The sequence below is a fragment of the Ictalurus punctatus genome, chromosome 11, assembly GCF_001660625.3.
Source record: "Ictalurus punctatus breed USDA103 chromosome 11, Coco_2.0, whole genome shotgun sequence".
In the NCBI taxonomy this organism is placed as follows: Eukaryota; Metazoa; Chordata; class Actinopteri; order Siluriformes; family Ictaluridae; genus Ictalurus; species Ictalurus punctatus.
Window position 1 is genome coordinate 7,341,460 of NC_030426.2, and position 26,815 is coordinate 7,368,274.

Below are 26,815 nucleotides of genomic sequence, written 5' to 3' on the forward strand. Positions count from 1 at the left end.
AAATCCTGAAAACACCGCTCTTGATTTGTACGCAAATGACTAATTACTAAGTACCCCAAGCTAAAATAGCCTGAACAATCAAATGGCCTCATGTGCACCCTGTAGCTTTATTAACCCAGCCGAGGTCGTGGAACAGGTTGAATTTCTAGTTCTGTTAATGGGCATCAGCATGATTTTATTTTTTTTTTATTACAGTATTACAAAGTGAATCATGACCAGGACAAGTAATGCATTATATATTTATTTCTTCAGTTCAGAATATTTTGACAAGAAATCAACCAACTGTACACATCCACATAAGAAAAATAAAATTCGTTTAAAATAACATTAAACCCCACTTATTAAAAGATAAGCTAAATGTTACAAGATTTACAATGTCTTTGTTAGATAAGAAAATAAAGAGATGAAACAGTCTGAAGCTTTCTGCTTACCTACAAATGGCTTTAAGACATGATGATATTAACTGGGGGGGGCGATGGAGACCTGAACAACATAATATTGTCCTCAATTTGATAACAAATCATCCTGGAGTGTTTAGAGCTGCATTAATCAATCAAGAATCACAACACAGTAGAGGAGCTCATTATTGATGTGTGGATTCGTGTTGGCTACAGGGACTTAAGATCCACTTAAGTGAAACAGTACATTGTCAAGTTTGTTGCACATTGTGCTGCCTGTGAAATTTAAACCATACTCTCAAAACCATGGCGTACAAAGACTCCCGGACATTGTAGCTCTTTGAAAAAGGTACTTTTACAAAATAAACAGTTGATTCCAAAGAAATAAAGACATCGTCGTTCATTTAACGTTCAGCATTGGAATCCATCTCACTGTACATCACAACATGATATTTAAGTTTTGCATAATTTTGACATCAGGCAGGTTAATCCAGTAATTAGCCAAGGAAAATCACAGATTGCTGATCTACGTATTCTATAACTTTGCTGACACATGAAGAAATAATGCCAATAAGTCAGGCATATCCATTAGTTTTATAAACAAAACTCATTTAAGAAAATAAGTACTATGACTCCCACATTAATGACACAGGCTCACAGTTTCGAGACGGGGAGTTGTACAGCATATTAAAAACGTTTTCAGATAAGAGCTCTCGCATTATCTCTATTTGGGTTTCGAGCTAGTGCTATACTAACCTTACTCTTAAGAAACGTAATGATTGATGTTGCTTTTTTTTTCCCCACCAAACACAGATGTAAATCAGACCCTACGGTGAAAGCAGATACCTCCACTATGGTCGTTCAAACTATATGGCTAGAATTTGCTTTTGAATGGTATATTGACATATTTAAATACACAACATTGCATTTCTCCAGATAATTCTAATTCTTAAAGCAAACATCCGATCAATAATGTCTTTAAAAAGAAAAACACCAGTAATTAAAATGAAGCACCTTTAAGCAGTAGAAGACCTGAAATGCCCTAGCAAATCAGTACTGGTGATGGTATTCAACATCTGATTTCTACATTAAAGCATGGCAGGGTCTTTAAAGGGATCGAGGTTTTCAGGACAGTTCTGGAGAAATCTAAACCTGCTCAGAAAACTGGAAAGTGACAAGTGCATGGTCAGACTCGAATGAAATGTCATCAGCTCACTTCTGAACATTTCAGGGGCTTCATAACAGAGGGGGGAAAAAAAAGACCTTGTCAAAATGGAACTTTAAGGTGCACCTTAACTTGTTTTTATAAAATCAATTTTATTTACCAGATTAAAGCATAATAGCATCAACTAGAATTAGAACTCATTTTACCCTAATGACATGTATGTCCAAGTATTAAAATATGCGTTCATCTTCCATCTTAGCCATTTTGAAAAATTCTCAGAAAATAGGATGTTGGATTTGTATATTATTTCAGATACAAAGACCATTACACTCCAACTCCTTTTACATGTTAGGGTAATTTGGTGCACTAAAAACAGATGGCTTAACTTGCACTAAAAGCATGCACCCATTACTAACATGGGAAAGTTGGTTTCAGTCAGCTGGAGATTAAAACTAGATTTGTTCCAGGTTTTCGTAAGAGATTTAATTACTAAGCCAATGCCTTATATGCTTATCGACTCTCATAACCTCAGGCAAATTTCTTGGCCATTGAGCTCACATCTCAAAGTGCTTCATCAGTGTGAAAACTTTCTGATCGGAATTCTAAAACTCAGCAGACAGACAGCTACCTAAATGATCGAGAGCCCGTTAAATAAAATGTAATATTCATGCATACAGTTGAGCTACTGTAAGTGCTGCCAGAAAAATAAATGCCCAACTGTAAATGAGGCATGTATAATGTTAAAACTAACAGACAAACAAACAAAAAACAACAAATCTGTAAAACAGTCTTGCAAAATACTAATCGTGACTCCAGCCAACCAGGGTGCATAGCGTGGATCGCGTGTGTGTCTTAAGTGGAGTTTAGTTTATTTAAGCCTAGGCATACTGGTGTGTAGATGACTAACAAAGGCAGCATTACCACAAAAAAAGTGAAATTTCAAACAATGCATCTGAAATCAGAGGGAAAACGTGAGCCTAGGTGATGTGATGAAGGAATGGTGCTCTCAAGAATTTTTCTTTTCTCATGTCATCTCTCTCCTTCATTCCTTCAGCAGCATTCTCTTAAATAAGTCTGAATGGTAAACTGCTGCAATGGAGACGTGCAAAAGACATGCAGGGGTACGGATGTACACATCATTCTTGGCCAAAGCCTTCTGTCTCCTCAATGGCAAACATCAACTTTTCTTTGAGCTGCTCGTAGCTCTTATATGGAGGCAGATCCAACCGGTTGAAACTGTAATGGCAAAAACAAAATAACCTTATTGACAAATGGTACATTTGTCATTTTTTACATTTACCTCATTTGGCTGACATCTATATCCAAAGCGACTTAAGAGTTGAAACAACTGAGCATTTGAGGGATACAGGCCTTGCTCAAGGGCCCATCAATGGCACCTGGGATTTGAACTCATGACCTTCCAACTGGTTGCCCAGTAGCACAATGCCTTAATCACTGAGCTACCTTTGCCCAGTACATTTCAGTGTCATTAAATGATAAGAAAAATGAACAAACAAAAAAAGTATACGCTATTATGACTTTTGAAATAAATACTGTCTTAGAGTCACAGCATTAGACACAATTAGATACTGTAGTAAACTCACCATGTGTGGCTCCTGGGAAGCCAGTTCTCCTTTCCCACTTTCTCGATGCAGAACTTCTGTGGCCCATTGCTCCCTATTGAAAAAAACAGCATTTATATTCACTTCCTAGGGAACATTAATCATGATTAGTAATACAGTGCCCTCCACTAATATTGGCACCCTTGGTAAATATGAACAAAGAAGGCTGTGAAAAATTGTCTTCACTGTTTAACATTTTGAACTTTGTTTAAAAAAAATGAAATGAAAAATGAAAAAAATGAAAAAAAAAAAAAATAAAAATTCACAAAAATACTCTGCTCTCAAGATTATCAAACAATTGCAAACAAAAAAACTTTGTTAAATATAGTTGTGCAACAATTATTGGCACTCCTACGAATTCATATGAGAAAAATATATTTGAGGTATATTCCCATTTTTCATATCTTTTTTTATGAATCAATCTGGAATTGAACGTGTGTCTATATCGTCTCAACGCACTGTGAAGAGGATGGTTTAAGTGGCCAAAAAATCTCCAAGGATCACAGCTGGAGAATTGCAGGAGTTTGCTGCATCTTAGGTTCAGAAAGTCTCTGAAACTACAATCCGAAGTCACCTACATCACCACAAGTTGTTTGGAAGGGTTTCGAGAAAAAAAAGCCTCTACTCTCATCCAATAAACTCGAGCGTCTTCAGTTTGCCCGACACTACTGGAACTTCAAATGGGATCAGGTTCTATGGTCAGATGAAACCAAAATAGAGCTTTTTGCCAATAAACACCAGAAGTAAAAGTTCCTCATGCCCACGGTTAAATATGGTGGAGGCTCTTTAATGTTTTGGGGCTGTTTTTCTGCCAGAGGACCTGGACATTTTTTAGGATACACGGCATCATGGACTATCAAATATAAACAGATATTAAATGAAAACCTGACTGCCTCTGCCAGAAAGCTTAAAATGGGCCATGATTGAATCTTCCAGCAGGACAATGATCCAAAATCAAAACAAAAATGGTTTACTAACTCAAGGTCCTGTCATCGCCATCCCAGTCCCCTTACTTTAAACCCATAGAAAACCTGTGGGGTGAACTGAAGAGGAGAGTCCATCAGCGTGGACCTCGAAATGTGAAGGATCTGGAGAGATTCTGTGTGGAGGAATGGTCTCAGACCCCTTGCCCTTCTCCAACCTCATCAGACGTTATAGGAGAAGACTCAGAGCTGTTATCTTGGCAAAGGGAGGTAGCACAAAGTGTCGACTAAAAGGGTGCCAATAACTGTGGCACACCTATATTTAACAAACATATTATTTTTTTATATATATATATATATATATATATATATATATATATATATATATATATATATATATATATATATATATGTTTTTTTTGTATTTTATAAACCTGTGTTTTGTTTGCAATTGTTTGATATCCATGAGAGCAGAGTATTTTTTGTGAATATTTTAAACAGAAGTGCAAAAGGCAAAAGGTTAAACAATACAGACAAATTTTCACAGGCTTCTTTGCTCATATTTACCAAGGATGCCAATATTAGTGGAGGGCACTGTATATAGACAGGTTACAGCTTAATACACATGATGCATGCAGGAGCAGCTCATTGCACTTACCCATGAGGTCAGTAAACCCCCCAACAGGAAGCCTGCAAGTCCCGGTCACAAACTGTAGCAAACGCATCCTCTTCTCGTTGTCCATTTCTTTCATAAGCTACAAATGGAGAGTGAAGGACTGAGACTGGAGGCAATTTTCTATCAAGCACTGATCTCATCTATCTAAGTGCTTTATGAGTGTTTGTGAGCAAGAAGCCAGACTTACCTGCCAGAACCAGACGATCTGCTTGCTGCTGCGAGCATAATGTCTGTAGATTGTGTTCCTCTGCCAATCTGAAAGATCAATCTCCTGCATTCCACACAGCATCACCTAAGGACACATAATATGATACGTGGTTTTATGATAAACCGTTGAATGAGAAGTGGAGTTAGAAGAGAAATAATTCTTCTATGGCTGTAATAGTCTGTACCTCCAGCTCTTTGGCATCGAAGTACTGCAGGTACTGCTGAGGCAAAACTTCATTAAAACCTTCTAAGAAAGCTTGAGTCTGTTCCTCAACCCCCCTGGATAACCTCCACTCCGCTACCAGTCTGCCAAAAAAACAACAACATTTTTTAGTATTCTCAGTTATACAAGAAACTCTTAGTAATGCAGCTATTTTACAAGATGTAAAAGTGCAGTTTATACTATTTTAACACTTTTCAAGGCCTACAACAACCACATAATTTGAGAGACACCTTAAAAACTGACAATACTGCTATATAATGGTTTTGTCTGACTGCTTCTCTTCAAACTTCTGTGTACATTTTCTGGGCTATAAATTAGCCTCACCCCCAGCTAGAGCAGAAATGCTCAGCTCTGCCACTTTTCCTTAAAAAGCAACTCGCAAAGTGTACCGACTGAACAAGTCTGTGAGATCAATTTGCTTTACAGGCAGCAGAGGGCTGCCTGCAAATATGTGTGTGCAACAATTATTGGCACCCTTTTAGTCAACACTTGTGCTACCTGCCTTTGCCAAGATAACAGCTCTGAGTCTTCTCCTATAACGCCTGATGAGGTTGGAGAATACATGGCAAGGGATCTGAGACCATTCCTCCATACAGAATCTCTCCAGATCCTTCACATTTTGAGGTCCATTCTGGTGGACTCTCCTGTTCAGTTCACCCCACAGGTTTTCTATGGGTTTCAAGTCAGGGGACTGGGAAGGCCATGGGTGGACCTTGATTTTGTGGTCAGTAAACCATTTTTGTGTTGATTTTGATGTATGTTTTGGATCATTGTGCTGCTGGAAGATCCAACCACGGCCCATTGTGGTGATGTAGGTGACTTTGTATTGCAGTTTTGGAGAATTTTTGACCCCAAGATGCAACTGACTTCTGCAATTCTCCAGCTGTGATCCTTGGAGAGTTTTTGGCCACTTGAACCATCCTCTTCAGTGCGTTGAGACGATATAGACACACGTCCTCTTCCAGGTTGATTCATAACATTTCCAGTTGACTGGAACTTCTTAATTATTGCCCTAATGGTGGAAATGTGCATTTTCAATGCTTGTGCTATTTTCTTACAATATCAAAGGGAATACACTTCAAATATATTTTTCCGCACATGAATTTAATAATTGTTGCACACAAAGATATATTATTTATGGATAAACCTGTGTTTTGTTTGCAATTGTTTGATATCTATGAGAGCAGAGTATTTTTGTGAATTTTTTTAACAAAAGATGAAAAGGTTAAACAATAAAGACAATTTTTCCTCCTTTGTTCATATTTACCAAGGGTGCCAATATTAGTGGAGGGCACTAGGACGGTATTTTAAAGATAATTTTGTAAAATCCAAATAAGCTTTACAGATCTTTATTGGAAAGGGTTTATACAATGTTTTTCCTGCTTGTTCAATGAACCATAAACAATTATTGCACATGCACCTGTGGAACAGTCCTTAAGTTTACAGGTGGTCGGCAATTAAGGTCACAATTATAATAACAGGACACTAAAGAGACCTTTCTACTGACTCTGAAGAACACCAGAAGAAAGAAGTCTAGGGTGTCTGCTCACTTGCGTGGACACCTGCGTAGTCCTGCTGCAGGGAGGCGTGAGGACTGCAGATGTGGCCAGAGCAATAAAGTACAGTGTCTGTAATGTAAGACACCTAAGACAGTGCTACAGGAAGGACAGCTGATCGTCCTTGCAGTGGCAAACCACATGCAACCACGTATCGCCCACAGACGTGATCGAGAACTTTCAAAAGCCTTGGTGGAAGAGTGGGGTATCATCTCACAGCAAGAACTGACAAATCTGGTGCAGTCCATGAGGATGAGACGCACTGTAGTACTTAAAGCAGCTGGAGGCCACCAGATACTGACTGTTACTTTTGATATTGATCCCTCCTTTGTTCAGAGACTCATTATTCCATTTCTCTCCGTCAAATGTCTGTGAAACGTGTTCAGTTTATGTCTATAAATTTTGGACAGACATGTAATTCTGGGACAGACAACTTCTGGGAGACATGTAATTATCTTATTTAGCTTCTGAAGGGCAGTAATGAATAGAAAAAAAGAGATCTTTAACCGATCATCCTGTTCAAATGTTTACATCCACCTGGCTCTTAATGTGTCGCGTTATCTTTTTGAGCATCAGTGAATGTTTGCACCTTATGTAATAGTTGTGTACGAGTCCCTCAGTTGTCCTCAGTGGGAAAAGATAGATCTCAACATCATATAGCCGCTGCTGGAACAGAGTCAAATATGCAGAAGATGCTGGAGAAGCAAAGTACGTGCAGGGCCTGGAGGATTTTTCTGAAGAACAGTTTGCAACTGCTCAGGACAAAACAAGGGACTCGTGAACAACCATCACAAAACAAAAAAAACAGTCGTGGATCATCCAGGTAACGACACACAGTATTCAGAATCAAGGGTATGTAAACTTTTGAACTGGGCAATTTTTATAAATTCAGCTATTATCTTGTCTTGTGGACTATATGTAAACTTCTGTTATGTGAAATAGCTTATTCAGGGCGGTACTAAATAAAAAACAACATGGGATTTTTATGATCCCTCTTATTTTGTTAACAGTATTAAGATTTAGCAGACTCTGCAAGGGGCATGTAAACTTTTGGGCACAACTGTATCATATCCCTGGTATATTTTGTACAATTTTATGGCAACAACCAACAAATGTTCTATGTTTTTTTTTCAGCAGGAATCGTTCGAACACTTAGACGCAGTGAGCATTTTGGATCAAAATATTGGACCAAGTTCATGAGTTTTGTGTGAAGCACTTGTTGACAAGTTATTCTTGCATGTTTGGGAAAAGGACTACGGTTGGCCAAATTGCCTCTTGCTGTGAAAGGAGGCAGCCCATGTTTACTGACAAAACGTACCAGACTTTCTAGACGTCTGGCTTACGGGTCTACTCGGGAGCAGTACAATAGGTCTCGCAGTGCTAATACCTGATATACTCTTCCTTATTGTCCTCAGTTACAAGAATGTTTCCTCCATCTGGCTTCAGCTCATGAGTAGTGATCTCACCCAAGATCTCCTTATCCACAGAGAAATACATCTCCAGCCCACACTCCTCCAAGTTATTCTCCCTGTGTGTAAATGCCAGTGCAAACATTATCCAGTAACATGAGCATCAGAAAAACACATCACCAGCCTACAATCTTCCAAGTTATTCTCAGTCATAAAATAATGTCTTCATATTTCTGTGACAAGGATAATGGAGATCTCCAACCCACATACAGTACATCAAATGCGTAATTACCATTATCAGGGAAATCTCTCAGAGAAAATATCAGTACCACTTTTCTCTAACCCATACTGCATATCTTTTTATCTTTAAGAAAACAATCTTATCCTGAAAATTACAAATCCGTTATATTATTATTATTATTATTTATTTGCTCATCAAATGGCAGTTCTTGACAGATACTGCTCTGTTGGGATTAATATGATTATTATAGACAGCAGCATAATTTCACTGACTTGATCCAGATTAGGGAGTTGTAGAACTCAGGGTCAATGGATTCCAGGTCTTTCAGGGCCAGAGGCTTGTTCAAGATCCGCTTATAGAACGGAAGAGAGAAGCCGGTGTCGATGAATTTCCCATGAAACAGAGCCTGGGGCAAAACAGACAATTAAAACAAACAATTCAGATGCAGAGACACACATCCTTTACTCAACTTAAGGGTTAACAGACAAATAGCATTCAAGCACACAGAAATAATTAGATGATTACTATCTGACTATACGGATCTCAGCCATTTCAGCCAAAATCCCAAATGTTTGCACTTCCACTCTAACATGCCTTATACAGTATACATAAATATATGCTTTACATCAGTTGGAGGAATTGAGATAAAATTGGTCCTTAATGCTGAACAGCAGTCTTTGGTTACTGCTTTACTAGTTGATCATTTATGGAATAAAGTGAAAATGTGCGTGTACCATGGCAATAAATCTTCCAATGAACTTGAAATATTTGAGGTGGTCTGGGTTGATGGACGAGGCAGGGTTGATCTGCAGACAGTAGTTGTCTTTACCCGCATATTCAAAAAGACAGTACATGGGGTTCAAAACTTCATGAGACAACAGGAAAAACCATTCCCTGTAATGACAGACAGACAATTATTCTTACTACAGCTGGCCAGTATTGTTTATTTTATTTATATCTTGCTTATCACTGGCCTAGTTTGATGTGTGTGACACGCATGACCCAGCAATTACTGTAACTCACACCTGAAGTAGGCTGTAGAAACAAAGAGTTTACTTATGACCTAATTAAGCAAGAAAATGGCGCTTCAATTTGAACTGAATTTGCATCGCATAACATACAGGGAAATTATCGGGTTACGTTTTTAACCACCACCTCTTGAATTTCAGTAGTTGGGTACACAGCTGTTCCTAGGATAAAGGCAATCTACTATTAAAAAGATGTGGCAATGAACACACGTACATGAAGCAAAATAAGAAGCTACACCTCTAGAAATGCACCCTCCTGAATTCTGACTAACATCTTACAGGTTCAAGACGTCATGTAGCCGAGTAATAAACACACACCTAGCTACTCCCCCATAGTCCAGTCCCTCCTCTCCTGGAAAGATGATCCATAGTCTTCGCCTCAGGTCTTGTGGGTGGAAGCTCATGATCTAGGAAATAAATGTTTGGACTCTGAAATATTAATCATAATTAGCAGCTGTAAATAAGGAATTCTAAAGGAACTGATTAAGCACATCAACTGCACAAAGGTGTCCATGCTGACCTGCTGAAAGGAATCCTCAAACAGCGTCTTGCGACTGACGTGGATTTTGATGTGCTGAGGCCTTGCCAGTTGCTATAGTGAGCAAACAAAAATGAATTATTCCCATTACAAGAAAGAATCTGTCATAATAAATTACATGTACAAACTGCTTGTATAAAAGTCAATCACTAAATTACTTATTGCAGATTTAGAACCTACCTGACACCAGAAGCGGAAATAGTGCACTTTGGCTTTAAAGTCACGCACATAGGTAATCTGAGGGCCATTCTCACTGTGTAGCATAAATACACACACACACAAAAAAAAGTTAGAACTGACTAGATGCACGGACCAATAAGCTGAATTAGCCTTAAGGAACATCTTTTAGGCTGATACTGACACAAACATTTTAGCCAGCTTTATAATAAACATCATAAGCTCTTAATTTAAGCTGCACACATGCAAAAGAATGCTGAAGAGCTCACAGTGAGGATTTGCCCGTGCGAGGGTCGATGTAGGTGGTCGTTCTCCTGTTGTGGTCAACAAAATATGGAATCCCATCCACTGTGAACCTCATCTCCCAGCCTTCTGGCAGGGGCTTTTCATTCAACAACCTGAACCACACACAGACCCACCCACACACACACACACCCACACACACACACAATTATACTGCAAATTAGAACAGAGCTGGTATTTGTCACCATTAACTGTAATGTTCATATTCTTTCTTAAACTCAAGTACTTTGAGATTTGGGGAGTAAATTGAGGACAGCTATATGCAGTGGCGCTTGAAAGTTTGTGAACCTACTTTTCTGCATAAATATGACCTAAAAGATCATCAGATTTTCACACAAGTTCTTAAAGTTTATAAAGAGAACCCAATTAAACAAATGAGGAAAAAAAATATTATACTGGGTCATTTATTTATTGAGGAAAATGATCCAATATTACATATCTGTGAGTGGCAAAAGTATGTGAACCTTTGCTTTCAGTATCTGGTGTGACCCCCTTGTGCAGCGATAACTGCAACTAAATGTTTTTGGTTACTGTCGATCAGTCCTGCATGTCGTCTTGGAGGATTTGAAGGCCATTCCTCAGTACAGCTGTACTATTACACGTCTTGCTCTTGGATTGATCTGTGTTGGTCGACCACTCCTGGGGAGGGTAACAATGGTGTTGATTTTCCTCAATTTGTACACAATCTGTCTGACTGTGGACTGGTTTCTTTCGAGATGGTTTTGTAACCTTTTCCAGCCTGATGAGCATCAATGACTCTTTTCCTGAGGTCCTCAAAAATCTCATGTTTATGCCATGAAACACTTCCACAAACAAAATCCAACTTTGACAGATCCGTGTTCTTTAAATAAAAGACACCTGATTGTCCTCCCATTGATTGAAAACACCCGACTCTAATTTCACCATCAAATTAACGGCTAATCCTAGAGGTTCACATACTTATGTCACTCACAGATATGCAACATTGGATCATTTTCCTGGATTAATAAATGATCAAGTATATTATTTTTGTCTCATTTGTTTAATTGGATTCTCTTTGTATACTTTTAGGACATGTGTGTCAAAATCTGATGACGTTTTAAGACATTTATTCAGATATATAGCAAATTCAAAGGGTTCACAAACTTTCAAGCACCACTGTGAATAAGAATATCATTTGCTTCAAAGATGTGTACTTTCCTACCCTTGAGTACGAGGATCCTCCCACTGTGTTGTCCGTGTAGGATGATGAACGAAGTACATTCTCCCGTTTGTGTCAGTTCGCTTCTCTGTAAGCAGAAAGGGTAGACACACAAGCTCAAAACACTGGGTCAAATCCAGATTATTTAGGATTTAGAATTTCATACTTCAGGATTCCATTCTTCACACTACGAAACAGTTTTGTGATGCGAGATTGAGGGAAAAGATAAGCTAATGGGTTGGGAATGTGTTAGTGACTGTCTCACCCCATCCCTGTGGTAAAGGACCCAGTGGATCAAACTCTTTATTAGGAGCTGGCCCTAGTTGATCCTGTAGCTATAGAGAAAGCAACAGAGCGAGAGAGAGAGAGAGAGGACAAAAAGCAGAAGGGGTGGGGGGAAATCACTTAATCGCTTCATTATGGCAGATAAATATTAACTTTTTTTCTGGAGCAATAAAAACAGCTAGAAAATGGTTGAGAGAGATATGTGTGCGTTCTGACCCCAAAAATAAATCTCTGGTTGAACTGCTGCATGGCTCCCTGTAACTGGCTCTGCTGGCTCTGCCACTCCTCGTAATTCCTCACAGACTCTGCAGTGGGACGCTGCCATGTGGTGCTCCGGCTTAGGTGATCCACATAATACACTCGGCTCATCGGGTCCACACGACGCTCCCAGCTAAGCGAGACAAAAATATTTTAATAACCATTCGTTCAGTGCACTCCAAGTAGACATACTAGGTACATATTTAGATTTTTCTTGTTTCATTCTTTTTATTAAGCTTTGCTGTTAAAGGACTATCAATGGACTCGACTACAGTACCCAGGAGGCAAAGGTTCAGGCCTCTCCCAGGTGGTCTTTTTCTCAATGTGATCCACATAGTAGATACGACCATTCTGATCCACTCTCTGCTCCCAGCTACAATATGTAAAAACACACACGAGGAAAAGAATTCAGACAATGTACATCAAGTCTACCAATTATAAAAATATTGTTCACTGTTGGGTTATAATGCCAGAGTTTTTCTTTTCTTAGTGCTTAACTCAGAGTGTGAAAGAGTCAAGAATAGCTTAGAATCTGATAATGATTTTTCCATAAAGAGAGAGCGAGAGAGAACAAGAGAGGGCGAGAGAGGGGGCGAGAGAAACACACCCAGGAGGAAGTGGGCCGTTGTTGATGGGGGACACTCTGCGGGGAGTGGGGCTCACTCTCAGGGCTGGCCCTGACCCTGAGTTTGATCCTGGGATTGCTGATTCTCCATTCACACGTAAACGTGGGGATGAGCCTGGACTTGGACCACTACTGCCGTGGGTGGGTGAAGAGCCAGTAGAGGAGGCTGAACAGATTGACAGTTGTTGAATGATGAGGCCAAAAATATTTATCACAATCTATTACAGATATTGTTTCGAGAAACTACTTATTCAGTATAAATCAAGAATCAACATTTTTCCAACATTTTAATACGTTCACTGGGGGGGGGGGGGGGGGGGGGGGGGGTGTATCCTGCAGTGCATTCTCAGGTTTGACAAATTAATCACACTTCTGAAACAGCAACAACAAAGTGAAAGAGGTACTTGTGGAGGAGTTTGGTCTCTGGGGGGAGGGAGGAGGTGGTCTCTGGGGTCTGGGGGGCCTTGGAGGTCTCAGAGCTCCTGTGGAATTTGAGGGAGACCCTGTACTTCCCACAGCATGGCCATTGGGCAGAGAAGAATCATCAGCAAGGTCACTGGAGGGTGAGGAATCGCGACTCGATCTGAGACACACAAACGCACATGCTGGGAAATGATCTTTTATACAGGATTAAAATCTAGTGTTAAAATGATGGTACACTGGTTTCAGGAAAGGGGGAAAAAAAATGTCCAACTTAAATAGGAATTGCAGATTAGTTTAAAAAGAGTTTTAAGATGCTTCTTTTGATTCTTGGATTTGATAGTCACAAAAACAAAACCAGAATAAAAATCTGAGATGATAAAGACATAAAATATTCAGATTACATAAAAACAGTAACATTAAAAACTGTTGTACCTTCCAGCTGCCTCTTGCTTGGAATTTGGTAGACCATCTGAGAAAAATGAAGCACAGTTCATAAAAGAAGCTGCAAAAAGCATTTTATTTTTTTATTTTTTTTTATTTTTACAGTGGTTTCATGTTAGGATGTAAGTTAGTGAAATATGCAGACACCTATTCCATGCCTTTCTGTCTTAAATGAGATTGCACAGTGAAATTGCTTTTACAGGTGGATCACATTCAACCCCAGAATTGCCTGACGGCATTTATTCTTAAAAAGCAATCCCTTGCTGATTGCTTACAATTATGATTTTGCTTTACAGTGTGGTACATGTTCTGCATGTCAGTAAAGATTTGTCTGTTGCATTTCATGTCCCCCCCACAGGTATAATAGCATTTCGCTCTGGTGCTGAATCTTCTGCAAAGATCATTGTAAAGGGTCAACCTGAGCAGAGCTGATGATTTGTTAGTAAACAGATGTCTTACTGTGCTTCTGTTCCTCAGAAGCAAACGTTTCAGGATCCACCTGCATTCCATCCAGACACACAGACAGATCTCCCACCACGTCACTGCCATCTGTATCTGCACTCAGAGGCAGAGTCTGTATCACCTCATGGACTAAGAGAAGGAAAAAGCACCATTCGATTAGGTGTATAAGAAACCTGGTGTTAAAGGTGAATAATAATACAGCTCAATTCACTTCTATTTGTAGGGCACTTTTAACAAAGCAGCTTTACAGAAATCTGGCTGTAGATTTAGATGCCCAGTGAGAAAAGCAGAAAAAAAATATGGGATTATACAGTGGGGGAAATAATATTGGACGCGTCAACATTTCTTTCAGTAAATATATTTCCAATGAGGTTATTCATATGAAATGTTCACCAGACATCAGTATTTAGTCAAGAAATCCGAATATATAAAGAATTCACAACATTAAAGTCCATACATGAAGTTATGTGTAATAAAGAGGAATGACACGGGGAAAAAAATATTGAACACGCTAACTGAAATTTATTTAATACGTAGTGGAGAAGCCTTTGTTTGTAACAACAGCTTCAAGACGCTTCCTGTATGAAGAAATTAATGGGCCGCAATATTCAGGTGTGATTTTGGTCCATTCTTCTAAACATATTGTCTTAAATCTTGTTCAGCTGGATTCAAGTCAGGTGATTGACTGGGACATTCTAACACCTTGATTTTTTTCTCTGAAACCAACTGAGAAGTTCCTTTACTGTATGCTTTGGATCGTTGTCCTGCTGGAAGTCCACACACTTCTCATCTTCATCATCCTGGTGGATGGCAGCAGATTCTTCTCAAGAATCTCCTGGTAAAGGGCTTCATTCATCGTTCCTTCAGTTATATGAAGTCTGCCAGTACCATGTGATGAAAAACAGCCCCACACCATGATGTTTCCACCTCCAAACTTCACTGTTGCTATAGTGTTCTTAGAGTGATGTGCAGTGCCATTTCTTCCCCAAACATGGTGTGTAGTATAACAGCCAAAAAGCTCAATTTTACTCTCGTCTGGCCAGACTACACTCTCCCAGTATTTCATAAACTTGTCCAAATGAGTTGTAGCAAACTGTAAAAGAGCTTCGACATGCCTTTTCTTCAGTAATGGAGTCTTGCGGGATGAGTGTGAGCAGTGGAGTGCATTGTCTATTGTTTTCTCTGTGACGATGGCACCTGCTGCCTCCAAGTGTTTCTGGAGTTCTTTCCGAGTGGTCCTTGGCTCTTGGGCTACTCTTCTGATTATTCTTCTGACTCCCTGGTCAGAAATCTTGCGAGGAGCTCCAGTACGTTACCGGTTGATGACGGAGTGATGTTTCTTCCACATGTGGATAATGGCCCCAACTGTGCTTATTGGAAGATTTAGAAGTTTTGAAATACACCTGTATCCGATTCAATCAATATGTTTCGCAACAATAAGATTCCAAAGGTCTTGGGAGAGCTCTTTGCTTTTATCCATCATGTTTCTTGTGTGACACCTTGGTAACGAAAATCCTTTTTATAGACCATCAATTTACTAACCCAGCTGATATTTATTTGCACAGATAGGGGGTATAACTACTTATGGATTTCAGCTGGTTCCTTGCCTCATCTTGCATTGGAAAACTGCTTTTTCTTAGCGCGTTGAATACTTTTTTCCTGTGTCATTCCACTTTATTACACATAACTTTATTTATGGATTTTAATGTTGTGAATTCTTTCTATTTCCAGATTTCTTGAGTTAATACTGAAGTCTGGTGAAAATTTTATGTGAATAGCCTCACTGGAAATATATTTACTGAAAAAAATGTTTCCGCGTCCAATACTTATCCCCCCCACCCCCCCATATTATTTATATATATATATATATATATATTTATATATATATATATATATATATATATATATATATATATATATATATATATATATATATATATATATATATATATATATATATATATATACACACACACACACTCACACACACACACAGATAGATTACATATATGAAGTAAATCAGTACTGTGTTGAAAGGATGTCAGTATGAGCATCATGGTGTATATATTTTCAGCAGCAGTCCTTAGGTAGGCTTAACTTAAAGCTGTTTGTTAAGATATGTTCTCGATTTTAAAAAATTTCACCTAAAACAATTTTTTCTTATGTTACATTATATAATATCCACCATAGGCCTATAGGCTGTTTTCTGTCCGTCCCCCCAGACACCACATGGTATTAAAATGCTTGATCTCTGAAAAGGACGCCCAGTATAAATAATTAATTCACCACCACCACCAGCAGGTACTGCTCCCGCCTTTGCAATCCGAGGCAATGTTTCATGCTTGTGTCTCATGTACACATGTCCAGTGAGTGTGCAGTTTCTGTAAAAGTTTTTATGAATCATGCACTAATCCAGTTCACCTGCCTTCCTCAACAGCAACGCACTGAGTAAGTCACAGACACACAGCACACACAACTGACACTTTACTGTGCATAAAACCCAAATGTGAAAGACAACAGGACTTACTCTTCATGTCATTGGATTTGAGGGTCTCACTGACTTCTAAAGTTGCCATTCCCAACAAAATGTCTGCTTTGAGAGTCTGATGACTCCAGACACGGAAAATTAACTTGCTGAAGGGGGAAACAATTCTATAGGAGATTTAAAAAATAAAGCAAAAGATGAGCAAAATAAAAAAAGAAAACAATACTTGTATAACTGAAAGAAATCAGTAAGCTCAGCACGGCATACCACACTTTCAAACTTACACTGTGAGTGGCTGCTTCCACTTGGGGCTGTGAGTGTTGGTGCACTTCTCCGTTTTCTTCGACTGGCCATCTACGGCTACCTCCACATACGGACTAGGCCCGAACCAGTTCTTCTTGTTCTCTTTAAGTTTAGCTGACAAAACTAATGATCAAGAGATCATTACAAATAGTTACAAATATACATATCTTTTTGATCAAATGAAAATGGCCTAAATCAGGCACATCCATGATTCTAGAAACACCCACCTATTATCTGTAATTGGGCCTTCATTGTGTAGCCATTAACAGCAGCTGCTGAGGCTCAGATGCATCTGGGGGAAAATTGAACACAATTAAAATGGACAGGCATTTAGATTGTAATAAAATATGGCTGCATTTTACAGGACAATCAGGTACAAGACAGTTGGGCAAATTTGTAGTTAAACGAATATCATAACTTTTTATTATTATTATTTTTAAAATAAAACAATCCATCATCCAAGACTAAATGTATGTAGAACACCTTTTCTATAACACTAGACTGAAGACAGAGTCGAAGAAACTCAGCAGAGAAAGCATTGCAGAGAATGATTAAAGGTCCAGCTGTAACCCCTAATCAGATTATAAAATCTAAATTTCAGACTTAATACACAGGTCTTAGCGAAACTGCAATATGTAGCAGTGCAGTTGTAACTTAATAATGAACAAACAATTAGGATTGCTTGCAACTCTTATTGTTTTTAAAACATTTACTTTCCATTTAGCATTAGTCCTTCTCCTATTGCCTCTTGGGCTCTCAAAAAGCTTATTTCCAGAAGTAATTATTTATTTAAAACCACAACAATGATGCAGAAGGCAGTCATATTGCATGTTCAACAGGACCGGGGCAGTGGAATGTAGCATTAACCCTTATAAAAGTGTTATCTTAATTGGCCTGGCTAAACTTCTCTTTATTACAGACTTTGCAGCTTCACTGGGCAAAACTAAAATTAGACAAAATGTGTAAATATACTCAGCCAAAAAAAAAAAAACTAAAAAAAACTAAATAAAAATTGTCCCCTCACATTCAACTGCTTTTATTTCCAGCAAATTTCTTAACGTGTAAACATTTGCATTAACATAAAAACATTCAACAGCTGAGCCATAAACTGAACACGTTTCACAGACATTTGACGGAGAGAAATGGAATAATGAGTCTCTGAACAAAGGAGGGGTCAATATCAAAAGTAACAGTCAGTATCTGGTGGCCTCCAGCTGCTTTAAGTATTACAGTGCGTCTCATCCTCATGGACTGCACCAGATTTGTCAGTTCGTGCTGTGAGATGATACCCCACTCTTCCACCAAGGCTTTTGAAAGTTCTCGATCACGTCTGTGGGCGATACGTGGTTGCATGTGGTTTGCCACTGCAAGGACGATCAGCTGTCCTTCCTGTAGCACTGTCTTAGGTGTCTTACATTACAGACACTGTACTTTATTGCTCTGGCCACATCTGCAGTCCTCACGCCTCCCTGCAGCAGGACTACGCAGGTGTCCACGCAAGTGAGCAGGAACCCTAGACTTCTTTCTTCTGGTGTTCTTCAGAGTCAGTAGAAAGGTCTCTTTAGTGTCCTGTTATTATAATTGTGACCTTAATTGCCGACCACCTGTAAACTTAAGGACTGTTCCACAGGTGCATGTGCAATAATTGTTTATGGTTCATTGAACAAGCAGGAAAAACATTGTATAAACCCTTTCCAATAAAGATCTGTAAAGCTTATTTGGATTTTACAAAATTATCTTTAAAATACATTCTCCTGAAAAAGGGACTTGGAAACTTCTTCAGCAAAAATAAAAACTTCTGAGTCTCGAGGTTTTTGATGGCAAAAACAGATTTGACTTTTATTACCATAGTAACAAGAGCAGAGTTGGTTTGCAAAGCAACTGCCTTGGCACAGTCATACCTCACGTATATATACACACAGTGCCCTCCAAACCCTTGTTATATATGAGCATAGAAGAAGGCTGTGAAAAATTATCTTTATTGTTTAACCTTAAATTCACAAAAATACTCTGTGCTCATGGATATCAAACAATTACTAAGACAGGTTTATAAAATAAAAAATGAAAAATCTTGGTTAAATATAGGTGTGCAACAATTATTTGCACCCCTATGAATTCATATGAGAAAAATACATTAAGTATATTCCCATTGACAATCTACATTTTTTAATACACATGGGTGACTAGGAACAGGAAATTGTTCCACCATGACTTCCTGTTTCACAGGGGTATAAATATGAGGTAACACACAGGCCAAATTCCCTTAGTCATTCATAACAATGGGTAAGACCAAGGAATATATCTGTGACGTGCAGCAAAAGGTTGTTGAGCTTCACAAAATGGGAAGTGGCTATAAGAAAATAGCACAAGCATTGAAAATGCCCATTTCCACCATCAGGGGAATAATTCAGAAGTTCCAGTCAACTGGAAATGTTATGAATCAACCTGGAAGAGGACCCATGTCTATATTGTCTTAGCGCACTGTGAAGAGGATGGGTCAAGTAGACAAAAAATCCCCAAGGATCACAGTTGGAGAATCGCAGAAGTTAGTTGCATCCTGGGGTCAGAAAATCTCCAAAACTACAATCTGAAGTCACCGACATCACCACAAGTTGTTTGGAAGGGTTTTAAGAAAAAAGCCTCTACTTTCATCCAAAAACAAACTCAAGCGTCTTCAGTGTGCAGGCACTATTGGAACTTCAAATGGGATCAGGTTCTATGGTCAGATGAAACCAAAATAGAGCTTTTTGGCAATGAACTCCAGAGGTGGTTTTGGTGCACACAGAGAGGTAGCCGTATGGAAAAGTACCTCATGCCCACGGTTAAATATGGTGGTGGCTCTTTAATGTCTTGGGGCTGTTTTTCTGCCAGAGGACCTGGAGATTTTGTTGGGATACATGGCATGGCAAGGTTCTATTTTACTGATTTGTGTACAGACTCAATCTCTCTAAGCAGGTGCAGAGTGAGATCGCTACGAGAAATGACCGAGCAAGCCTAGAAGAAAAAGATTCACTTTCCAATGGAGGAATGTGCACTCGGTGACTTTACATGTTCGTCACACCAGCTTGACCTACTTTGATTTCAAGTTCTCTGAATAAAATACTGATTCTTTTCTAATATCTCATACATTGGCCACACATGATTAGATCTCATTTTGATTTCTTGCATGGGCCTATGCTTTTGAAAATGTACCATGCTAACACACACACACACACACACACACACACACACACACACACACACACACCCTGGAACATTGATGCATCTTCTCTAAACAGGTGGCCTTATCAGTACTTGCAAATTTGTGCACACAGGCCTTTGTGTACGAAGTTCTGTATTTATCTAAACTTCTGCAGTTTGAACAATAGCCCACTCACAAAGGTTGGCAATAATAGTGGAATGACATAACAAATTAGCGAGCTAGGAAGAAAAAGATACAAACTGCAAGTGAGAACTGCATGCTCAGTGATTTCCCACAAGCTTAGAGTTACATCAATTTGTCCTAGTTTCACCTACATGAATATTGACTTATTATTCTCTGCTTAATAAAATATTCCATGTACTATTACAACATAATCATGTTTAAATGCAGAGTTAATATTAAGTCACTCTCTCACATGATTGAAATACATTTCAAAGTAATTACTAAGCCTTTGACTGATTAAAACCTTCCTTATCACTCTGATTATTTGAACTCTTGATTAGGCCTGCCAGATTACATAATCATATTTAAATCATAGTCTGATCAAAGAAATTCTTCTATATACAGTGTCACTTTTTTTTATCTTTTGATCCAAATGTGAATTTTACATGCGCATAACCCTTTTGAGTCACTAACCATGTAGCACAATATGGAAATGGTCCTCACATGAAAACCAAATGGTTGGAAGAATTTATTCTTCCAAATGAATAAATTGTAGATACACTCTGTGTGAGCTTTGGAGAAGCTACTTTCATCATTTTTTTTTGGCACAAAATCCTATCATATTATTCATCTTTAATTAAAGCCAGAGTAATGTCTTCTTAAAACACAAACAGTCTCAGCAGTAATCAAGTCACATTATTAGCTCAAATACAGGAAGTAGATTCACATATCTTACAGAGTAGGAACAGTCTTCAAAGAAACCCTTCTTAAAACTCATTCTGCTGAAAATCCCTTTACACCATCTTAACACCATCAGAACGGAATGTTCTGGGCCATGACAACTTTAAGGAAGTTTGTTCCAGAATAGGTTCCCCATTTCCAACGTTTAGGCCCTCATGAGGAGGAGCACACTATCTTTTTAAAGGTTCACACAAAGGCTATGAAATCCCTTGGTCATAATGATCTGTAGTACTTACTGGAAGAGGTGAGGAGAAGTTAACTAAACTAAAGTGTAAGTGAGAAGATCAGTGTATGATTGAATACAAAGAGTAGGAGGCTACATTTTGTTAAGTTTCCACTCACAATTTATATTAGTTGTATGATAAATGAAGGGTTTTAAAAAAATAAGAACGTTTATTGAAGCAGTAGCATAAGAGTGAGTCAGTCACAACAATTTGGAAAAAGCATGAGAAGAATTTAATCTTACAAGGACAAATCTGGCAGATTAAATACAATAAAAGAAATACTACCCAACTCAATCTTGCTTGATTTATGTCGTATGATGCGTGTTTCTGTGTGCGCAATGAAAACAGTAGGCATTTATTTACAGCTCAGTTTATTCTTCATGCAAAGAAAAGTTGAAATATTTCAACATGGAACTACACTAACAGCTTTGTATTTACTGCACTAAATATTGCCTGATAACTTGGACTCACGTCCAAGATGTAAAACAACAAGGTGTCACTGGGCAGCACTGCACTGATGGGCAATAGCCTGCTCTGCATTTTATACGTTACGTACTCTACTTCTACGAATACCCTCGTCATGTGGATGCCACGGATGAGAAGACGAGACAGATAATACCCTGCAGGATCCACGTGGAGACGCAGAGACCTTCACTACTTTCATATCAAAACACACCATCTAACAAAACCATTTCACCTGGATGCAGTTCGTCAAGGAAACCACTGCTGTTTATGACTTCTTGTGCTTCTACTTGAAATCCTTGGAAATTAAAGTAAGAGTTCCTTGTGGTGTAATAAGAAGTCTCTACGTGACTGTGTTTGTTGTTGGAAAATGATCCTTCCAGTGACTTCAGATTATATGGTCCAATGACTGCAATACGGGTTGCAAACTGGCACGGCCACTAGCTCACCAACACAGAGTTTACAAAGCACACAGTGTGCTCGAGCGCATAAACAGTTTGTAGGTGTGTACTGAAGAGATGAGCTGAAGGTGATTACTTTAATGACACCTAGGTGTACACAAACTGCACTCCTCTATGGTCATATCAAGATGCTGTGCCAGCTCCTTCACACACAGGTCATCAGGCCTCTCTAGCCACATGCTCTTCAACACTTCTCTCATTCCTATCTCTTCTGTTTCAAACTGCACTTTTTTTTTTTTAACTATCTTTATAATGTCCGCTCCTCATTGTCCATGTGCGGTTTCTATTTGTCTGCTGAGCAATTCACCATTATTCAATCCAGTCTAGATTGGTTTCTGTTATCTCATATGTTGCGTGTCCTGTCAAGAGAAGAATTATGGTTATAACCTATGACGTCATTTTAAAGCGCATTTCAACACCTCCCTGTCACAGGAATAAAGCAAGCCATTAAAGTGCTTCAAAACAAAACTTAGAAGCCATCCCTTTCCCAGGAAGCATTTTGCATATTTATCTTAATGATCATCTTTTGAACATGCCCTAGCAGCCTCTCCTCCTGCTCACCTGCGGTTTTCATTCTCAACAGGAGCTCTGTACCTTACAATAAAAACGGATTATGATATTCATTCATTTATCTTCAGTAAGTGCTTTATACTGGCCAGGGGAGGGGTGGATCCGGAGTTTATCCTAGGGAACACCTGGGATGCTATGCCAGCTATGCTTTATTAATGATAATAGAACCAAAAAAAGAGAGAAAGAATCAGTGCATTAAATACTGCTTCCTTAAACAGTATGACTACTTTTAAATAATACAAATATATCTTCTTCTCGAGAGCCCCCTACTTGTTGAGACACCGACGTCCAGTTTCTAATTAAACCAAATGTGTTTAGTTCATATTAGGAAAATTCTGATGTTATCCTGAATCTTTATTTCAATGCAAGTAATAACTTTGCTCTCTTTATACAAAGCTTCAAACAGTTGTGAAACTGCTGGCTACAAATCTGCTGTCCAAAGGTCCTAAGGGATTCTTCTATAAAGACTTTGAGACTGTCTTTAGATATAGGCGAGATATTCCCAGAGAGGCATTAGTTCCTCTGTGTCTAACAGCAGGGGATGTTCAACAATCTGGTGACGTGGACTCACTGCTGTCTTTCCAGCATCACTGCTTCTCAGTTCTTTCGCAACGCAAGGGATGCACTTTCTTTCCTGTGAATCTAGAGACAGCAGGCTGACTTGCCAATGTCAGTTTCTCAGTGTAGAATATTTCATTCTGTCGAACATTATAACCAGGTCAATCCACTGGAAAAAAAAAATATATTGCTGCCAAGTAGCTGAAGGAGACATTTGGATATGCCTAAAGGCACCATGCTGGACATAATGTGTACAATCTGAATGCTTGTAGGTGTCTGTCCCACATTTTGTACATGTGTTGCCAAGAGGTATGTGAACCAGAAAGTGTAAAAAATATATATAAATACTCTCAAGGACATCCTGCTTGACACTGTAAACAACTAAAGATATGTTCTCATACCATTTTGTATGCGTTTCCTGAAATAAATGTTGACAATTAAAGAATTGAACTCATGGTCAAAGGACAATGTCTTCTTTCACTTAAGACATGTATGATTAATGTGCAATATACACTCACTGGGCACGTTATTAGGAACACTATAGTAATATTGGATAGGACCTCCATTTGCTCTCAAAACAGCCTCAATTCTTCATGACATGGATTCCATAAGATGTTGAAAACATTCCTTTGAGATTCTTTTCCATGTTGACATGACTGTATCAAGCAATTCGTGCAGATTTTTCAGGTGCACTTTCATGCTGCGAGTCTCCCATTCTACCACATCCCAAAGGTCTTCTAGTGAATTCAGATCCGGTGACTGGGAAGGCCAGTGAAGAACACTGAACTCATTGTCGAGTTCATGAAACCAGTTTGAGATGACTTTTGCTTTGTGGCATGGTGCTTTATCATGCTGGAAGTAGCCATTAGAGGTTGGGTAAATTGTGGCCATGAAGCGATGCACATGATCAGCAACAATACTCAAATAGGCTGTGGCATTCAAGTGATGATTGATTGGTATTAACAGGCCCAAAGTGTACCTGTGTGCCAAGAAAACATTCCATTACACCATCTCTACGAGTCTGGACTGTTGACACAAGGCAGTTTGGGTCCATGTATTCATGCTGTTGGAGCCAATTTCTGACTCAACCATCTGTGTGCCTCAGCAGACATTGAGATTCATCAGACCAGGCTACGTTTTTCCCTGTCTTCAGCTGTCCAGTCTTGGTAAGCCTGTGCCCACTGCAGCATCAAGGTTTGATATGTTGTGCATTCCCAGATGCTTTTCCGCGCACCACAATTGTACAGAGTGGTTATCTTAGTTACTGTACACTTTGTCAGCTCGCGCCAGTCTGGCCATTCATCGTTGACCTCTCTCATCAACAAGGTGTTTCCGTCTGCAGAACTGATGCTCACAAGTTGTTTTTTCTTTATTGCACAATCCAGAGTAAACTCTACAGACTGTTGTGTGTTTGGAGATCAACAGTTAAAGAAATACTCAAACCAGCCCGTCTTGCAACAACAATCATGTCACGGTAATAATGACTGAGATCACATTTGCCCAAAGCTGCTGGCCCGTATCTGCATGATTTTATACATTGCATTTCTGCCACATGATTAGCTGATTAGATAATTGCATGAATGAGCACGTGTAAAGCTGTTCCTAATAAAGTGTTCAGTGAGTGTAAAAATATATAGATATTAACACTTGAAACTTGGATAGGTAAAACAAGGTGGAAATTGTGTTTCATTTTGGCATTAGGATGATTCTATTGGCCATCGGGTTGTGTTTTTTTGGCCTGGTTCTGAATTGACATGAGGTTGCTTTGAAAACACACACAGACACACACATGCGCGCACACACACAAACTTACCGAATGAAAACAGACAGAACACACTCTTCTTGATGCAGGGATGTGGTTGAATGTGATGTTTTTCCTTCACACAGGAGGAACTCAGGCCACATGTCACCTTTTTGTCACCTCTCCTGTTTCTTGTCTTTTCCAGGCAGGAAAAGAGAAAAGCAGATTCTGTTGCTGAGTTTTGTTTTTTTTCTCCTGGAAGATTCGTGCGATCTGCTGTAGCAGTTCTGGACACGCCAGTATTATCAAACATTACGACACACCCACTCAGTCACAGGTGACATGATTCCCCCCCCCACACACACACACACACACACACACACACACAGCTTCTGTCCAACACGAGGAGTTGCACCGACGTCACGCTATTATTTCCAGAGCCAAATATCAATAGTCCCCTGTAAAGCCGATAGTTACATAACACAAAAGAGATTACGTTTCCAGTTACGTTGTTCAAATAAAAAAAGAGAACCGAACTGAACGAAACCCCAGAGGCCTGCGTGTGGTTGTTATTATTTGTATCAGGCTAACTCCTGAGCCTTAGAGGAAACTGTTCATAACGCTGCACTGACAGGAACCGAACAGTTATAGCTATGTAGTATGCTAGTGACACGCCTTTCATTTTCCAGTGTGTTACTTTAACGGTATTTTAAACGCGACAGTAAAACCCAGTGTTAACGCTGGCTCGGAGTGAGCCAGCAAGTTAAGACAGTACTGCTATAACCAGCTAGTGTTGATTTAAATAGCAAGCTTCGAAATACATGATTTATTTTAGTATTAAACAATCGTAGACCTGCTATCACAACTTTGTGCTTATAGTGGCACAGGTAATGCTTCCTGTTCACGGACAGAACCGATTAAGTAAAGTGTCCTGGAGAAAGTTCCCAGACTCTCAGGAGCATCGTTACTGCACTCGCTAGCCTTAGCCTTAGCCTTAGCGCTAGCCTTAGCCTTAGCTCGCTATCCAAAGCCACCTAGCACAGATAGCGAGCTAGCTCTGGCCGCTGTCAGGTGGAAACTGCTAGTGAACTAGCTAACGCTAACAGACAAACAAGAATATTCCTTTTCAGCTTGTCGGTATATATATATATATATTTAGTCACAAAGAGGAATTACCTGATTTTAATGAAGGTATGTGGTACCTGGCGTTCAGCAGGTGTAGAGAAAACAGACTTCCACGCTTTGGTTCGGTTGATACATTTTTCCGTTTTATTCCATTGACCAAAGGTCTTCTACACGGCCTCCTTTACCGGTCACGTGACTCCTTAATCCGTGACGTTGATGACGGGCTCAGGTCTAAACACTCCACATAGCAACCGCATGGATAACAGCACCAACTTTACACACAATAACAACACCAACTTGAATAATAATAATAATAATAATAATAATAATAATAATAATAATAAATACAGAATATGCCTAGAAATGTAAATTAAAGTTACTTTCATTAAAGCCCACCAGATAGCACTGTTGTTTTCTTGTGTGTTTTTAGGACTCTGAAACTCGTTAATAAGTCAGTTTTAACTGAAGAATATTGTGTGACAAAAGCAACAACGACAACAAAAACAACAACAACAACAATAATAATAATAATAATAATAATAATAATAATAAAGCGGTTCACATTCAGGCAGTAAGGCATCTGAGCTAATTAGCACAGGCTTCTATTGGTGTATGACAGATAATATGCCCCACACCGGAAA

The 26,815-nt window shown here is 39.0% G+C and overlaps 1 protein-coding gene across 3 annotated transcripts; it reads right to left on the bottom strand.

Annotated features, from left to right (window-relative positions):
• Window positions 1–225: 225 nt before the first annotated feature.
• itcha (itchy E3 ubiquitin protein ligase a) lies at window positions 226–26,384 on the bottom strand. 3 transcript variants are annotated; one of them, XM_017480045.3, is made up of 25 exons: window positions 26,226–26,379; window positions 25,122–25,245; window positions 17,156–17,220; window positions 16,910–17,051; window positions 16,668–16,792; window positions 14,138–14,269; window positions 13,670–13,706; window positions 13,219–13,397; window positions 12,797–12,980; window positions 12,467–12,562; window positions 12,148–12,322; window positions 11,912–11,981; window positions 11,650–11,734; window positions 10,433–10,561; window positions 10,167–10,239; window positions 9,969–10,040; window positions 9,767–9,855; window positions 9,155–9,314; window positions 8,693–8,826; window positions 8,158–8,298; window positions 5,177–5,297; window positions 4,972–5,076; window positions 4,767–4,863; window positions 3,168–3,240; window positions 226–2,799 (listed from the first exon to the last, which is right to left on the bottom strand). In XM_017480045.3, exons 3-25 carry the CDS (start codon window positions 17,178–17,180, stop codon window positions 2,700–2,702), a joined length of 2,544 nt encoding a protein of 847 aa, XP_017335534.1. In that variant the 5' UTR covers window positions 17,181–17,220; window positions 25,122–25,245; window positions 26,226–26,379; the 3' UTR covers window positions 226–2,699. The 3 variants fall into 3 exon arrangements, with proteins under 3 accessions (XP_017335534.1, XP_017335535.1, XP_017335533.1); XM_017480046.3 differs by lacking the exon at window positions 25,122–25,245 and having other exon boundaries at window positions 11,912–11,975; window positions 26,226–26,384; XM_017480044.3 differs by lacking the exon at window positions 25,122–25,245 and having other exon boundaries at window positions 26,226–26,384.
• Window positions 26,385–26,815: the final 431 nt, after the last annotated feature.

Bases quoted from the DNA above. Each gene is read 5' to 3' on its own strand.
- itcha (XM_017480044.3), bottom strand. From the start codon at position 17,180: ATGAAGGCCCAATTACAGATAATAG. The intron at 13,707-14,137 runs GTAAGACATCTG...CATTTTTCTCAG, and splicing joins TTCTGAGGAACAGAAGCACA to ATGGTCTACCAAATTCCAAG. The intron at 8,827-9,154 runs GTACACGCACAT...GTTTTGCCCCAG, and splicing joins TTGGAAGATTTATTGCCATG to GCTCTGTTTCATGGGAAATT.